At 38.4% G+C, this 18,649-nt stretch overlaps 1 protein-coding gene across 1 annotated transcript in view; it reads left to right on the top strand.

The window, feature by feature from the left end:
* Nucleotides 1–18,649, top strand: part of CA8 (carbonic anhydrase 8) — a 47,372-nt gene that overhangs the window by 4,704 nt on the left and 24,019 nt on the right. Inside the window, exon 4 of the mRNA XM_051772262.1 lies at nucleotides 17,312–17,407. Within this exon, the coding sequence (XP_051628222.1) occupies nucleotides 17,312–17,407 (96 nt within the window). The remainder of the gene's footprint in view (nucleotides 1–17,311; nucleotides 17,408–18,649) is intronic.

Below are 18,649 nucleotides of genomic sequence, written 5' to 3'. Positions count from 1 at the left end.
ATAGTCTGAATTCTTGTTAGTCCAGAAGAGGATTTCTCTTAGCTCAGCCTGCTTTATATTTCAACCACAAAGCTGTCTTCCTGAGGTGTGCTTTAGTGCAGGTAGATTGGGATATGCATCTGGAACAGAATGCCTCCAGCACTCATCCCACTGTATGATTAATTGGTCATAAAGTTAACTTGAAGAATTATTAACTTTTTTTCCTATTAGTGTTCTAACAAGATCTGCCATTTCAACACTTCCTATGTCACCTTGACTAATAGCTACAGATGGGAAGAAATAGCCACTGGAAATATTTCTATGGCAAATAGTAATAATTTAGGTCAATTTGGAGTAAGCATAGAACAATTTGTTAATGAAATAGCTTTACATACCTGAAAATTGAAGATTACGTGATAGTCCTGTGTATGGGATAGTCCTGTGTATGCTCTATAAGATATCAAAGAATTAAAAGATTTTGAAACACAAGCAAAGTAATGATGCAGTCTGAAAAAATTCAGCTGCTCATGGGGTTTGTGTTCCATTTGGGCTCCTAGGCAACCCAAAATGCTGGGACCTATTTCCCCTGCCCTCCAGCAGCAGTTCATCATATTACTTCACTTCCAACTGTCCCATTGCTTACGCTTGTCAAGGAGTGGCTTGGAGTATTCCTTAGGCCTGGGCGGCAAGACTAATTTTAAGAGATACCAACCCTGAAGTTTAGTGATGTCAGCATTACATCTTTTATTTCATTTGTTGTGCACTGTTGGTTTTAAAGAAACTCAAGACTTTCAGAGCTCTTTTAGTTATTTTTGCCTTATTTATCTATCATAATTTCTCAAGATCCTGAAACTATATTTCTTTTTTTCTCTGTGTTGTTCACCACTAAAAAATTTGTTACTGTAGCATTCAGGAGTACCAGACTGCTGGAGTAGAACCGCTTTATGGAAAAAGATATAAAAATATTAAAGCAACGACTTCTTAACTAAGTGTAAAAATCTTGTGGACTTGCACCATCAATCTAATTCTTAGGATTGTTCAAATACTTGCTTTAAGAGTTGTGGGTCAGATTTTGGTGTCTCCTATTTGCTGTTTTGCACTGGTCCATCAAAATCCTCCAAAAAAACTCACTCATAGGGGGTTTCCATGTTGACTTGAGTCAGATAATAGAATCATTTAGGTTGGAAAAGACCTTTAAGATCTACAAGGCCAACCATAAACCTAACACTGCCAAGTCCTCCCCTAAACCAAGTCCCTAAGTGCCACTTACACATAGATCCTCTTTGCAGATTGATTCCAGGCAGATCCTGGAAATGCAGAATTCCTTGAATGGGTAAGACTCATCAACCAAAGGGAAAGCAAAGGAATGACTTCTGCATCCTGGTTACGTGGCATAATACATACAATGTGATTTATATGGGCAGGAAGACCTTCAGAATACTACAGTGTTCCCCTGAGGCAGAAAGTAGCCTGTTCATTATGAAACAGCTCTGCTTAGTACTTTTCCTCAAGGCTAATCTAGCATGCAGCAATCAAGAAATATTCACATGAACTGTGTTGAGAACTGAACTTGGGAATCTATCAGGCTTCCTGTTCTCTTGTTTATTAAGGATCACTTGCAAATAGTCTTGGTGGTATGCGAGAACAATCTATTGATCATCTGTAGGAACCCCATAATTATCTACTCCAAATGAGTCCAGAGGAAAATATGCTTGACCCAGAGATACAAAACAAAAAAATTAATCAATCACGAAGGGATTTCATTCTTCTCCCACTTTAAAAGCAGCACAGCAGCTGCACAAACAGAATTCTGGCACAGCTGAAGAACATCAGCTGGAGGTGAGCAAGCCAGAGTTTTTGTCTCTTGCATCTAAGCAGCTTTCAGCTAAACTCTGATTTCCAAGAAATAATTACTGATGCAAAAATTCTGTGGCAGGAAAAAAATGGCTTTAATTCACACTTTAAGTACAGTGTGAATATTTCATTTTGCAAACAGATCCTTCTGCAGATTAATTCTTACTGTAGAAAAAGACAGTGCAGCTGGATGGATTCAAGGTCAGTTGCATACAGGTGTGTTGGTTGAGCTGGTTCATCATCTTCTGCTCCATATTGCAAGAAAGTGCAAGCAGTTTATTTGACCGTAGATGAGCTGCATTTCCTTCTGCTATATGCACAAGAGCTGCTATATTAATTCCCTCTTAAATAGCTCAAATCAAGTATTATACTTGAGAAATAATTTCACAGGTGCTTGTGACCACTGTAAATGTTTATGAAGCAATACACCTAAGACTTTTTTTTTTAAATAATTTTAATCAAGGACCAGGAAATCTTGTTTTCTTAGTTTAGACATTGGCGTTAGTTTATGCGTTGTTTGAAATAGGTCATATATTCTGAATGTGTATTGGCCTTAATTTTCACTGTGTTTGTTAGTTAGGTAAATATTGTAACACCGCTTTTTAAAACAAGGAAAAGCAGAGGGCTGTACATATCAGTGTAATTCTCCTCTCTGTTCCATGAAAACAAGAGCATGAAGGGCCTTCTTACCTTTTGGCCTGAAGTTGGAAGGAGACATTTGTGCAACTTTCTCCAGAAATCTTTCTCACCAAGAACTTCTACTGCATGTAAGGCAGTGTTATGTTGGCCACCACATATGTTAAATGTTTAGTAGGGTCTTAACAGTGAGAACCTGTTGTTTGCCAGCAAAAAGAAGTGGGTATCAAATATTAGATTGTGCGTGTTTCCACAGAGCACTTATACAAGTGTGTTATCTGAACCTGATTTAGGTGTAGGAAAGAGAGGAACTATTTGGAATTTTTATTTCTCACCTTCATGCCAAGAGTATGGGTTGGAGAAGGGGGAAGAACAAATGACGAACTAGTGAAACTCACTCTCTACCTTACCTTTGATGTATAACAGGGAGATAGAGGAGGACAGGAATAGCAAATTACTGCAGTTTATTTTTGTTGTTAATGAAGTAAAATGGAAGCAGCTAAAAATGGATTCCCATAGTATCTGATCTCTCTATAGTGCCAGGATGAATGAACTTACGGTCAAAAAAGAAATGAAAGCCAGCAGGAGAAAGTGAATCACGTGATAACACCAATACTGGCTTATGAAGAAAAAAGAAAAAGAAAAAATCATTTCACTACTTCTGAAGTGAAGGGAAACAGGGAAATTTATGCCTTAAAGGTGTCTCTTCCTCTTAGTTACTCGGGTGGTGGTGTGACCAAAGGCACAAGCTGACCATAATGGCACAGTTGTTTCCAGGCCACTGCTCTGAAATAAAACTGTATCAGAGAAAATAAAAAGGTTCCTTTCACCACTTGCAATATAAATAGGAGGATAATTCTCTGTAATCCATCCTCTTTAAAATGTAGGATTACATTAGCTGTGAACCATGTGAAAGCTCTCAGTAGAAGAGCGTTGGCAGAAAATCATTAAAAAAATGTTTCCAAGATGTGCAGGAAGATTAAAAACTATTGTTGTCTGTCCTACATTTTTTGACTAGAACAGAAGAAAATCCAGTTACTGGAAGGACCAGAATCAGTTCTGTACAGGAATAAAAGATGTTCCTTTTTGTTGCATAATGAAGAGCAGATTAATTCATTCTGTAGGTTCTTTCAGAGTCACTGAAATATCTGCTGCAATGAAGGTAACAATGCAAAAATCATATTCGACCCTTGATCTGATTTAAACCATTAGGTTTTCCTTTTTTCACAAGGAACATTTCCTAAGGTACTCATCAAACAGGGTTACATCTCTAGGGCTTCAGGTTAGGCTGTCAGCATTACGCTTATCTACTCATCTTTACCATCTTCAGTGTGAGGTTGTCTCTGTGCCCAGCTTTGAAATCAGATATCTGCATGCTGTGCATCCCCTTTCTAGCATTTCTTGAGAAAAGGCATCATGCTTTCAAAACAGAAATGTATTTTTTGCCAACTTTTAATATTTTTTTACCAATGTTATTTAACCTTGCCATCTCTTTTAATCATTTTCTTATTAGCTTGTTTAAGCTAAAAAATAAAACAGAGTATTTGCAATAGAAAATCTGGGAGACAATGTGCATGCAAGCATGTCTCTCCCTCTTTATGCAGAGAATTACAAGCTGCAGAAGGACTGGGTAGGTGTGAATGGCAAGCAGAATTTAATCCTTGTTGACAGTAGTTTGTAATACAAACATCTAATATCTGATATCTGGGGATTTTTACCAGTTACTTTAATGGGACTATGATCCGAGTAATGAACCCTAAAAGATAAGTTTTAAACCAAGGAGTAAATCCTGTTGCCTTAGTTGATTGCACTGATTACCTACTTGTGAAAAAAGAATTAATTCTACTCATATTGGCAGCAGAAGACCCATGAATGAAGAATAGGCAGTCATGAATGTAACAGGAGGCAAAAAGAACAGATTCCAGAAGAGTTTGTGTAGCATGGCACTGAGGTCTGGAACTCTTCTCAGAAATTGCCCAAGTTTTCTGGTAGAAAATTAACTTGTTACCAAAAGGCTTGGCCAATCTTCTAAATTTTGGAATCATTGCAGGTGAATACTGTGATCTGTGATTAAATACATTGTGTCTTATAAGGAAATGATGATATTCATGTAATAGCTATATCCTTGACAGGTTAAGAATAACAGACTAATAATAGTTCAAAGCAGATATGATGATTGGACACTATCCAACTTTTGAGGACAGAATTGTGTAAAAACACAGGAAAACCATGCCAATATTTAAATAGGTGTTTTCAGGTTTTTTTTCTAAATCTCAGTGATTTATACAGAAGCAATTTTTTGCACATTATGTAGATGCCATTTAGGAACATAATAATAACACAGCTTTACACAGCACTCCATGGGCAAAGTTGGTCTTAGCACAGTTCCAGGACTGTTAGTGAATTGTGTTATATGGGATTCTAGTCCCATAGATGCAGGCGCTTAAGTGTTTTTCTGCATTTTTCTATGTACTGTACACTCTGCAATCCCCTAATTGATGTGACTTCTGCTTAGATTTTTTGTACTGGGGCAAAGCTGTGAGCTCTTTGTCCCCTTTCAGTATACAGGGAAACAGGAAACCAGCAACAAGATAAAGTTACCATCATCGTAAAAGCACACATGACAAGCTTATGACTCCTGAGATTGCTAGGTGCTAAGTTCTTTCGGTGTTATATTTTTATTGTTGTTGAGGGTTAATTTGACCTAAGTAGGCACACGCAGTCTCTGAAGTATACTTTGTTTCTGGGTAATTTGCCAATATGAGCTTTGGTTGGCCCTTGTTTCGCTCAGTCACATATAGTTTGAATTTTTCAGGCAATGCTTTGTATTGTGAATTCCTGAAGGAGGTGCAAAAATGGGCTGAGGTACTAGCATGAACATGCTTTTAGCTTGTCTAACACCTGAAAAAATTCTCACTTAAGCTCTGTGGAAGAATTGTTGACATTTTCAGGGATAGCAAATGTGAATTGCCTTCTGTGCAAAATCTACAATTTATTTATTGAATTGTGGAAGATATAGAAGCTACCAGACTCCGGGTCAAAGAGTGGCATTAACAATCTATACTGAAACCTCTTTATTCTTTTGTCTGTTTTTTAAGAGCCATTTACAGTGAGTTTTGTGTGGAGAAGCTTTTGGGCTCATATGCATCTAAAACTGTTTTGAGGTGGCAATTGCAATCATCTACTTCTATCAGGATGGAGAATTTCAGCATTCATTGAAGAAATAAATTTTTCAAACTAGAAATGACTGAGCAGAATAGGACAAATTCTTCTAAGGGAAAATTTTGCAGGTGGAGAGAAGTTGGAGGTGAAGGAAAAGAGAATGAGAAGAAAATGAAGAGTTACTCCCCTTCTCTGGGCTCCATATTCCATCTAATCTGAGCTTATTGGTTTAGTTCTGCAAGAACTTGAATCTAGGGCTTGAACCTAGAAGTTAGATTCTTGGGAGTTTCAAACCACCACACTTAAGAACTGAAAACCTTTGAAGGCTTCCATGTATTTGCTGTTATGCCCAAGTGCTTCATAAGCACATATAATATAATCCTTAACACATCAGTTTGGGGGAGACAAGATCTGCTATTGCCAGTGAACTGGTAGAAAACAAGTTCAAAGGCATTAAATTGTTTGGCTATAGTCACATATGATGCTTTTTTCAGAACTGACAGAGAACTGCCTCAGGATTCCTAGATACTTGAATGCTAGTAAGACTTTCAGACATTGTAGTACCGGAATAACTAATTTAGGTTGTAAATCCCAGTTCAGCAATTTAGCCACAGAGATATCTGATGCCCTACTCCATAGAACACACTGTTGTCAATGTGATACTGGTCATTCCTGCCTTTTTGCTGTCCCAGCATTAAGCCACATAATGAACTGAACTGGGGAGCAGTTAAAGTTTAGCAAAATTTGTGGAGTTTATGGAACTGTGGGAGAGGAGAAAAGCATAACACTATTATGCAATCTGCAAACTTGAAATTCAAGAGAAAACTGTTGGAGAGGCATAGCGAAGTTTATTATTTCAAAAGAAGCTTACCCAACATTACAGGAAAAAAATCCTGAGTGAGTTTCCTAGAGGAGTGTACTGTGGAAGAGCGACTGCTCGCTGGATAACAGTCAAGGTTATGATCTAAGAAGATAATACACAGCTGCAGATTCTCATCTCCTAAGAGACACCTTTGCCTTGTAACACAGAGAACTGTGGGATTCAAATTAGTTATTCATAAAACTTAGTGCATTGACAGGGAAGGAGTGTTTTCTATTCTGCCTTCATTAGAGAATCTATCACTGAGAATTAAACTGATTATTTTATTCCTTCTACACATGAACAGTCTGGTTTTAAATTCAAGCCAACAGATTGCAGGCAACATTTTGGAATTGGACATGCTTTTATTAAATGCTTAGTCATATAAATAACACTTTCAGAATTAAATAGTTAACCCATAGCACTTTGTGTTTTCTGTCTTCTTGATGGCATTTTTAGTCTGTAATATCATCAACTACCCATCAAGGTCCAGTCCTTTTCCCGAGCTTCTCTCTATGTAACTGTGCAGCTGTAAAGCACATGCAGACACACATATGCCCACTCGAGTTGGCAAGAACCAGACTGAAAGCAAGCTGGAGAGTCCTTCACCAAAACCCTTACTTTTTCCTTCCTGGCCTTCGTAGTTCAAGGGAAGGAAAAAGAAAGTATATTTGTTCCTGTTAGCACCGGTAAAGGCAGACCCAGGGCACTTCAGTCTACATGTTTGCTGGGACCAGACTATCAGGGAACAATATCCTGCTCTGTGGTTCTCCTTGCTTCACACACGAACAAGAAACTTGGTACAGTGAAGAGCCTGACCTATGAATCTGACAGTAATAATTGTGTAACTTTTTAGTTTCTTACTATTTGGTTGATATTGAAAGTCAGCAATCTAGAAACAAGGATATTTTAATTTTTTCATTCCTTTTCTTATCCTGTATACATTTATTACAGTTGGAAAAATGTTAATTTTGATTAATTCCTGCTTTCCTTTAATCTCCTGAGTATGCCAGTAGACATAAACTGTGCTTTGAAACATGAAGAAAAAATAAATACATACAAATGACAATTTCCCCTACACTCTCTGACATTTTTGCCAATGATTTTCCTAAAAAATAGGGAAGTGAATGTTATGTGTCAGCAGCTTCTGTGGGCCAGTAAGGAGATAGGTGAAAATATTGATGTTGTGGTTGCATTAACCATGAAGATAATTTATGTCCATGGTTGTGAGTGCTGAGACAAGTGCTGTGGTTTTTGACCTTGTGTCATCCTCCCCATGTCCCCTTCTTTTTGGTGGGAAGAAAGCCTCTCTTTGAAGAGTTAGTCCATCTCATTAGAAAAGGGACATGAGATTTGACCTGTTTTTATTTTTTTAATAGTTTAAATTATTCCCCCCCTCCACAAACCTTTTGGCTTCTTTTGCCAGAACAGAAAGAGCCCCCAGTTCCATTTTTAATGGTTCCTGTTACTTTTCTTTTTAGATTACTGTTTGTAGCTGTTGTCTTTTGAGTTTTTCCATATACGTCACTATTTCCTACTGTTAATTTCATTTTTTTAATGGACTAGTAGTTCTTGGTATAATATGAAGTGAGGATGATGCATGTGATTAGACTTTTCAAAGGGAACACAGATTCCTGTTTAATATAAGATGTTGTAGTGTTTTTATTATTCTGCAATGTAGATAATTCTTTAGCACAAGTGATTTGCCACAGTAACTGTGGGAGTGTTTCCTGAGATGCAGTAGTTTCACTATTCTTTACCTTTTCAGTACCACATCTGAAGGTTTGCCTCACAATTGCCTAGAATACTTCTACTGTCACTAGGATGACTTCTTGTTAAGAGAGTGTCTTTGGAAGGTGTCTTTGCAATCCTTCCTTTTATGATCCAACAAAAATAATTTTATTTACAGAAATTCTACCCTCTTTCAGAGATATTAATAGAGAGCAGAGCAACAGTCAGGAAGGATTCTGGACTACGCTGATGTCCTATTCAAGCATTTGTTCAGCATGTTTTAGCTGTGAATTTAGCTTTTGACCCGAGACGTGTAGTATCTCACACCATGACTGCAAAGGTTTGTACTGTGTCTCCAGGATGCCTTGTACTCTGCTCCAGCATGATTTGCTTGCACCTAATTTCTCTGATCTTAGATTACAGACTTCTTTGTTCAGGGAATGTCATCTTGTTCTGAAAATACTTGGAGCCTGACCATTAATCCGCAGACTAGATCTGCTCAATCTTTAACTCTTTAAATAAATTGTAACAAGCAGAAGTTCAGTAGAAGATTTTGTTTCCCTTCTCCTACATTATATCAATCAGGAGAGGTTTAATGCTAACAGTGTTGTCATCTGTGTTTCTTGGATCTGCTTTCAGTTGTGTCTTTTATGGTGAAATTAGTGTTACTTTCAAAGATAGACCCAGTGGCATTTTGGCACCTATCCACAAGAGAAGCCTTGAAAAATTCAAGACTGGAAACATAAACCAAGCACACTGATCTATAACTTAACTCCCTTGGCAACATTTCATCCTCTTCTATTTGATTTTGCCTGGGCTTCACGATCTAGTAATTTTCTTTATTTTCATTTGCTTTTTTGAAGGAAGCTTATTTACGTTGACTGAACTGTAATGTTTAACCATGAAGACTTTGTTACTTTATGAGTTTTTGTTTCTCTTTTTTTGTGGCATGGAGTATGTACACATACTCTCACTTCTCCTAAGACATTTTCAAACAACTTCTGTATCAATTCCATTAACTTTATTTTCCTAAACTTCTCCTTCAGGCTGTTAATAACTAACTTTCTGGTTTTTAAATCACTTTTCTTAAAGCTGTGTGCCCTGGTCATATCCTTGGTTCAGTCTCCTTGTGAGGATTTGGAACTTAATTACTGTATGTTATGGTCACTGCCAACAGCTTAGTCAATTGCTTCCTGAAACAATTCATTGCCAAGTCAAGTATCACCTCATAAATTCTTGTGCACATGTAAAATGGCAAGACACAATTTTTCCACATTTTGTCCTCCTATACTGTTGCTTATGCAATATTTGTGCTGTTGAAATTAGACATAATTATTGTATAACGAGGCTGTGTTGCCTTCTGTTATTACTAGTATAAGTCCTCAGCTTCATTTCATCCCTTTCAAACCAGGAAAAAGACTTCATGCTGGCCCTAGTTGGGTAGCCACAGTTTGTCATTTGTCCTGTTCCCTCCTCCACTTTTATGGTATGTTGTGAGTGAAACTAGAATATGCTGATCTTTGACGAACTTGGGTGAGTCCAGGAGAACATTTCTTATCTCTACAGTCTTTAGCAGAGCAATTCTACTGCTTTAATTTACCTTGGTGGTATTCACTTATCCCTGAGATGGTGTTTATGTGGAATCAAAGCAGAATTTCAGCTCCACTCTCTCAGCAGTGACAGAAATATGACAAAACCCAGCATGCTCAAAATTTCCAGACTGATGTGTTTTAGGTGCAACTCTGATTAAGATATGGTGATGCAGTATTCAATTAAATATTAGTATTTTGATGTACAGCCTGTATGAATTGAAATAAGAGTTGGGAAGATATGAGAGCAATAGCAAATCTCTCATCCTTGAGAGATTTGCAGAGAAATGCCTTCTCTCCTGTAATATTAGGAGACTAAGCAGACTTTTCTAGAGCTTGTAATTGCTACTTACACAGATAACAAGAAATAGCTGTATAATCTAGTTCTGACCAAGGAACAAAGGTTTCCAAAAAATTAATTTACATGTGATGCAGCATTCATTGAAGAAAGAAGCTTTGGTAATAATTATCTTCTCAGTAAAGAGTGTAGAGAGTGGAAAAAATGCAGTGGGCGATTGCAACAGCAGCATAGATTCAAGCAAGCCTATTGATGATTGTGTCATAATCTGATATTCTAACAGTTTAATAGATCTGAAGAGGAATTATTTAACAATTATGGTCTTCTACTGTGCTTAGAGCACAAACAGGAACCTATGAACAGAAGAATCCCCGATGTCGCAAGCTCTTGTAATATGGGCTGTGGTTGCCAATTGGATTGAGGCAGGACCTACACCCAGTTTAGGCAGGTGTTTCATGCTGCCTCCTGCTGCCTCAGCTGCCAGTGGTTTTATCAGGCATAAGTCCCCCATAGGGCCTGTTTCTGGTGCCAGGGAGGTCAGGAGGATTTCTGCTGTTGGCACATTTCCCCTTGACTCCCATGGAGCGTGAGCTTGGTGCTCTGTTCCAAAGTGCCTGACTTAGCCAGTGGAAACAGTACATCGAATGGTGTTTTTTAGGAATGCCAATAGTAAGTTAGGGTTTCAGTAGTTTAGCAATAAGTATTCATAAAGAAAGGAGTTACAGCATATGAGCTGCTTTTTATGGTAACAAGACATTCCAGATTGTGTGGGTTTATATCAAATTTGTGACATTATAGATCATATAAGAGTGCAGAAATGTTGGAGTAGAGTCCTTCTTCTCCCCTTACCATTAATCAGATACATCATAACCAAAGATGAGTTGTGATTTATTTCAGAGTGTATTTTCCAGTAAAGCATTAGCCTGTCTTATGTTTGGTCTGGTGTTTGGGTGGCAGGTGCGCACTAGCATGTTGCAGCAAGGGACAGAGCTAGTAGCAACTTTACTGACATTGTAAGAGTCAGGAAAGCTTATCTGAAAGTAAGCTTAGGTGAAACATGGTCATTCACTGAGGCGGATTCAGGAAGAGATATCATTCAGGAGTCAGTCAAGAGATGTTACTCTAGTTATCATAGGCAATTTCTGCCTGGGCTCCTGAACAGAGACTCCTGGGAAGTGTGAAAGGACTAGAGGCAAGGGACACAAGTTGCAACAGCAGAGATTCTGATTAGATACGAGGAGGAAAAAAATCTTCATTATGGAGGAGGGCAAACACAGAAAATGATATCTAGAAGGGCTGTGGAATCTACATTGTTGGGATATGCAAAGCTTAGTGGGACAAGGACCTGAACAACCTGATCTGACTTTGAATTAGTAGCTAACTTTGAAATTGGTGCTGCTGTGAAATGGTTGAACTTCAGAGGTGACTTCTGACATAAATTATCCTGTCATTACATGTTTTATGTGTGAACTGGGAATAAAATAAGGTCAGCGACAGAACTTAGAAGATCATTTTTGCTCTCAGTGAACTTAGGACCCTGCAGATTTCGACAGAGCAGTCAGTGCCCCAGACAGGGGAAAAACATGTTTTTGTAACGGTGTTTTTTATTGAGACACACTGGCTTCCAGAACTGATAAATGTGCTAGGTCATATAAAGTGACTTTGATTCCTGCCAGAATCTGTCAGCCCAGGGACTCTGATTTTGTATAAATATCTACCATCCCAGGCCTTTTCATATTGACATAAAAGGTGTGGTAAAGGAGTGGTTTTAAGGGTAGTGTTTTCATTTGTTTATTGATTTTAAAGACAGAATCTCAGGTCCTTACTCAGTTTTGAGAAAGTCTTGTCTTATGATAGGCCCCTTATTAATGTCTGTCGGCTTTCTGTAAGTAAGGATTGGGATCAGTAGTCTTTTTGTTGAGTGGGAACTGGATGAAAATTGAGAAGTTTCTCAGAATTTTTTCCATACAGAATAATGCTTTGAAGGAGTTTGCTCTGCTACCCAGAATAACTTTGTAGTCTTCCCTGTGAAGGAGAGTCTCTTGAGCTGTTCACAGAACAGATCAACTTTATTAGTACTTTATTATGATTTGCCTTCATGAGTTTTTATCTGATTTTAAAGAAGTCACTGCTACAATTCTTTGATTTACAGCTGGAGTGCTAAAAAGCTCCAAATTATTTTTTTTCCATGAGAAAAATGTATTTTTTGAGTGCTAAGGACTTTCTCACACCTTTCTTATTATTTTGAAAAATATACTCTCTGGTATGTCAAGCTAGCCACTGATAATCGGTAACCATATAGCTGACAGATTTTGGTTGTGTATAACCATTGTAACTACCAAGTATCAAAACATTAGCTAACATTAGCCTCTCCTGCCATACTGACATGTGCGGCTTCTTTGTACTCTGAATGAGAACCACACAATGGTAAGCTGCCAATGCACTGCAGCTGATTGTTTAAAAAAACCCTCATGGTTGTGTTCATATCAGGGACTGGCACCCCTTATGAGTGTGCACTTTTTGTGCAGCTATCTCAAATCAGTCTGTAAGTGAAGGTTATTAAAATACAGAACATTAATCTAATAGCCTCTGTGATTATTCCTAGTTGTAAGACACAGATGCATGGATATGAAGTTGTCTGTGTGCATGGGCATTATATCATATTGAGAGTTTCAAGGTTTGTGAAACCACTGGGGTCTTCCCTCTCTGAATATTTGATTCCACTAAATATTAAAAAGAGTTACAGACCATATTGTTTGTGGACTGTACTCTCAAGAGTTCGAATTTTGTAATGTTTATAGACTTTTTTTTACCATCTTTCTAAAAATCTGTCATCTGTTGTTTATATCTGATGTCATATTAGAAATAAAAAAGAGCACACAAGAGTCAGAACTGCTTCAGAGAACCAGAAATACACAGGATAAAACATGACTGGGAAAAAACACTTTACTACAAACACTCATTTACTACTTCCTTGCTACTTCACTTTCTGAATAATTTTTTCATGTACTTCCCCAGCCCCCCTCTGAGTTACATTTTTCCTACCTTGTAGAAGAAATAAGTTGATTTGACTTCCAGTTTTTTAAGTGCATGTCTGCATCTGTTTATTTATTTTAGTGTACATGCATGGCCTTATAGAGTTAAAACAAAAGATATGAGGCCTATAGGCCTGTTGTTAGGAAATATTATGGTATTGATTATTATTTTCCTTTAGGTTGCCTGTCTAATTTAGATTTGTAAATCCCTAATGACAGAATATTTTCTGTGAATAGCTAATTCTGAATATCACCTTGATTTAGGACATGAGAACAGAATAAATTCCCTGCTGTATCAGGTGAACAGTCCATCCAGTGTGCTGTTGTTAGCAGGGTTAACAAGGGATGCTGTGTAGGAAAAGCACATGAGCCTGACGGCTTTTTGGTTTATTCCCTGTTCATTTACCATCATAGGACTAGGAGCACTCTCTACCTCTTTTCTTTAATGTCTCTTTTTGACTTGTCCATAATTTGTCTAGCTCATTTATGAACCTGCTGACAGTGTTTGGCACCACAGTGTCTGTGACAGCAAGTTTGCAACCTGCTGTGTAAAAAATATATCACCAATCCACTGTAATTGTCACCACCTTTAAAGAAGTAACACAGTAGCATCTTAAACACAGATCAGAAGTTCATTCTACTTCGGGCTTTAACAATCCAGTACAAAATGATGATTCTTGTTCCAAGGACCCTACTATGGAATTTAAACATCCTCAAGTTACAGAAACCTGCCGCGGTCCGAACTGGGGGAGGGGAATGGGGCCGCGACGCAGCACGGATCGCAGACACAAAGGTGGGGTGCAGGTAGAATCTCTATTCCAGCGCGCACGCGGGGTTTTTATCCGGAGGGAAAGGGCCGGAACGTAGGGCGGAGCAGGAGACAGACAGGCGGGGGGACAAACCAGGATTGGGCCATGGGCAAAAGTGGGGGGGAGCGCAGGAGGGACCAGGGGAGGAAAGGGTGAATGGGGGCTGTCTCCTGCCGCAGCTTCTCCAGCCAATCTGCAGAGAAGACAGAGGAGCAGGGAGGTGAGCAGGCCGGGACGTGCCCGGAAGATACAAATTCTGGGGGAACACACAATGTGTACATGCACAACAACTATAAAGTCCGAATCATAAAGTCCGTTCTATCACTGTACATATTTTTCCATTTCCGGAATTGTTCCCATTCCGATTCCTGGTCCTCGACAGAAACCTTTGGACCAGAAAGTGCTGACTGCCTATCCTTCAGTACCTTTAGTAATGCTGATTATTAAACCTGAACCTAGTCTAGGGGTGTCAACATTAGCTTTAAATACATTCCTTTTTTGTCTTTGTGATATCACGAAATCACAGAATGGGTAAGGCTAAGGGGACCACAGTGGGTCATCTGGTCCAATCTCCCTGCTCAAGAAGAGTCATCCTAGAGCACATTGCACAGGTTTGCATTCAGACAGTTCTTGAATATATCCGGACTCCACAATTTCCCTGGGCAATCTGTTCCAGTGTGTGGTCACCTGCACAGGAAAGAAGTTCTTCCTTATAGTCAAGTGGTGTTGGTGTTATGGTGGTGGGGTATTTTTGTTGTTGTCTTTTTGGGTTTTTTTTTGAGTAGACCATTCTGATCTCTACTGAGCTAGTGGAAAGGAAGGAGGCTTGGAGAGGATGCACAGATGTAAAGATACTCTTGTACTATGGTTCTTCTCTCATGCATCACATGAGTGTATTTTGTATCATATCTTCCTGTCAGGCTATTGAACGGGCTAATTCTATAACTCTTAATGCATTACAGTATTACACAGAGGTTTTGGTGTAATTTTTCTACATGATACAGCCTTATCATAGGAAAGTCCCTGCCCTGATGAACCTACTGCCTAAAACAGGACAAAAATATGTTTCTGGATAAATTGGAGTCATTGCTTGTACGGTTTGAAGCGCTTGCTTATTTTCCCCTTTCTTGGACTCAATATTTTCCTTTCAGATCTTAAAAAGCCTGCTGCTGTCAAAATGCAGACAGATATCAGATTAGACTTCACCTCCAAAGTAGTACAACACGTTGAATGCCACAGCAGCTCCAGCCAAGACCCGCCTGTTGACACAGGCAAAGTCATGGTCTCTTTACGTTTGGCAATTGCCCTTGGTGCTGTTGTTCCAGCCACCAAAGGACAAGCTTTGTGCCACGTGCCATGCAGCGCTGTTCTCGCTGCACCAAGGACGCTGCCATCCCTGCTGCAGTCACTCCAAACTTTTTCTTTCACATTTCCTTCTTAATGTCAGGATTTTGGTGAGGACTGTGAGATTGTGTGATCTCCCTCTAGTGAGGAGCTGGTGCAAATGCCAGGTTCATCTGTGGAAAAGTGGAGTGCTTTGGCTTTATCTTCTCGGGTGGTGGTGGCTCTGTGCCTGCCAAAGGAAGCCTTGGAGACTGAAATATTATTTTATCCTCTGGTTTTGTTCCTTTAAAATCCAAAGACAAATCAAATGTGTAACAAAGCTTTTTATACATGATAAAATGCACAACACAAAGTAAATCCATGGGCAATAAATAGCTTAGTTCTAACAGGGAGCAATTGTAAATCTACAAGTTTTGTAACCATGGGCAAGTAGATTATTTGTATTAGTGTTCTCATGTGCAAATGAATTATTGTATTTCTTAAGAAAAATGTTGCATGTTTTTGCTGCAGCAGACACTTTTGATCAGAATGAATAGAATTATTTGGATGATAATCTGGAATTTAAATCAATTTACAGTATGTTCATTTAAATGTTTGTATTTACTTTTGAAATGATAATCATCAAGAGCAGTGCCTAAAATTCTTATTGGAGATTAAATAAGTGGAGAGTGATTGCTTGAAGAACTCATCTTCTGTGATGCTGAAATGCCTGAGTGAACTCCTGTTGTTCAAGGGGCAGTAAGCATTTCACAGAGGCTGTTATTGTGAAGAAATAAAACATAAAATAGGAAGATATATTATCTGTTTTAAAAAATAATTTTACTGAAGGTGGAAACAACGTTGGATATCAGGGTGACATTTTAACTTCTTTAGACACATGACTGAGCAAAATATTAATAATGATTTTACAACAGGAAGTAAGTCTAAGAGTTTGTATTTTCTTAGCTGTTTTATCTCTGTGAAATGTGCAAAAGTTGACAGATAAACTTCAAAGCTGCTCTGCTTAGGATGTTCAAGTTCTACAGTGTTATCAAACCTAGTCACAAAGATTACATTTTAGCATTATTTCTGGAAAAACTCATGTTCGAAATGTATGTTATCTTTCAGCAGATAGTACCCTTCCTTCCTTCCTTCCTTCTTTGCTTCCTTCCTTCTTTCCTTCCTTCCTCCCTCCCTTCCTCCTTCCCCCCCCGTCACTCTGTTTTACAGTACTTTTCTCTTTACCCCCCATCTTCCTTCCCCTACCTTCTTTCCCCCCTTTCCAACCACCTGATAATCTGTCTTCCAGCACTTTGCTCAAACGCCACTTCCCACATGGTGCTATGACACTTGACCAGAACAGACTTTGTGTTTGTTATCCCATATGTAGTGCCTGCCATGGTTTCATGCATTAACTCCTGCAGGCCCTACTACCCTGTGGAAGAAGGCAGTCGAGGGCTCATATTTTCCCCTTTACCATCCCTTTCTTTCATGGCTGTCCTAAGGTGGTCCTCCAGCCACTTTTCTCTGCTTGACTTTCTCTACATTTAACTTTTCCCAAAATCACTTCCACTCTTACTACTGACGTTTGAGTGACTCATCTCGGGAGGTGTGATGTTGAGATAGTAGAGTCAGTCAGTCTAACGTGTGTTTGGACAACCTCTGTGCACAATAATTCTCCTACCTTGGGAGACAGTGGGATGGCTGAGAGGCCGTGTTGGTGGGCTTCAATAGCTGATGTTATTTCAGTATTCAAAGTGAGTGAGTTGGTAAATCATAATTAGTACAATCATTCACACCTTTGCTGTATATATTTGGTAAGTGGCTATGCATCACTTTATCTGCAGCTGATGTTTTTTCTTGGTGTTCCTGATATTTATAATAGTAATGCACTTATCTATACGTGCACAACCATGGGCATGCACATATGTATAGTCATGCACATGCTAAAGCTTTGTTAATTGATGTTAATTGCTGGTGGTTTTTTATTGCAAAACATATTTCTCTATTGGTCTATTTGCACTGCTTTGTTTTAGCTTCATCTAATGCACTGGAACTCTACACTGTACAGCAGCATCGATGAGGCAGTAGGGAAGAAGCATGGCATAGCTATTATTGCTTTGTTTGTGCAGGTAAGTTTCCTGGGTTACACTTGTTATGAAGCACTGTCATTTGTCTGAGGATAATGAGGTCCTTTCCATTTTATTTAATTTGTAATGATTTCATAAAATAAAACAATGTATGACTGCTAGTATTCTATTCAAAAGATACTTCTCAGTCACATCTTCTATGGATGTGCCAAGTAATTCTTGTTTAAACAGGATATTGGAATTTTGTTAGTTAAAGAAGAGATAATATATAGTTGACCATAAGTAGACATCCAATCTCCATTCCTTTGAGGGCAGAATGAGGGCTGTCAAGATGTACAAGTGCTTCACTATCTCTGTGATGTGTTTTTTCCGTTTCTGGCCAGGCCTACTGTTCGGGTAGTCATATTACTTCTTCAGAGACTGAGTGCTAACAAGTCTTGCCACAGACCCTCAGAAAAACCTGCAATGAGGAGGCTTAAAGCTTCCTGGGAACAAGGTGTAATGAAAGCTGGAAAGTTAATGCCATAATCTAATTGCTGTTGAAGGTTTTTCAAGGTCTACACCCTATAAAGATTTTCTGTTTTAGTCCTCAAATACCAGATTCTCATCCTCTTCATGAGGAACGGCAAACCGTTTCATTTAAATGGGTTTGGAGGAAGAGGTTTAGAGTTCATGCTTAGATCAAATGGATTTTCTTTCACAGTAATATTAGTAATTTGTCGTATTTCATAACGAGTTTATGAATGCCTTTGAGCTTTACCTCTGAATTTGAAGGTATGTTGGTTATTACCTCACCACTCAGATAGAACTGCTAAAAATGGAAGTTATAAAGTCTTCAGTTTTGTATCCTAGAGGGCTGTGTGATAATTGCTTATATAAGTCACCTTCTCATTCCAACAGAGGTAACCTTCGAGTTAGTCAGAAAGTTATATATAAGTTCTTAAATAAATCTGAAACTTCAATGATACATTTTCCATTTCTGGTCTCTCACCTTCATCAGTGTTCTTAAGCATTCCAAAAGGCTTTTTCATTAGCCAAGAAAGGCATCACATAATTACAATTGACCAGAAGAAAATAATATTTATGCTCTTTATTAAAGGATCAGGGAGAGGAAATTCAGTGACCATTTTTTCCCAGTAAAGGCATGAAAATATAATTTTGCATCACACTTCTCAAATATATCATTTTAAGGCCAGTGAAAATATTTTCACTGATATAAGTGACAGCCCTTGGGGATTATTAATTTAGAAACAGCATCTTTGAAGTGACTTCAATATCTGTTAC

Source organism: Manacus candei, unplaced genomic scaffold (assembly GCF_025592945.1).
Source record: "Manacus candei isolate 608988 ecotype Guabito, Panama unplaced genomic scaffold, ASM2559294v1 h1tg000008l, whole genome shotgun sequence".
Lineage (NCBI taxonomy): Eukaryota > Metazoa > Chordata > Aves > Passeriformes > Pipridae > Manacus > Manacus candei.
Note: the sequence above shows the minus strand (reverse complement) of the source record. Positions and strands in the feature narration are given on the sequence as shown.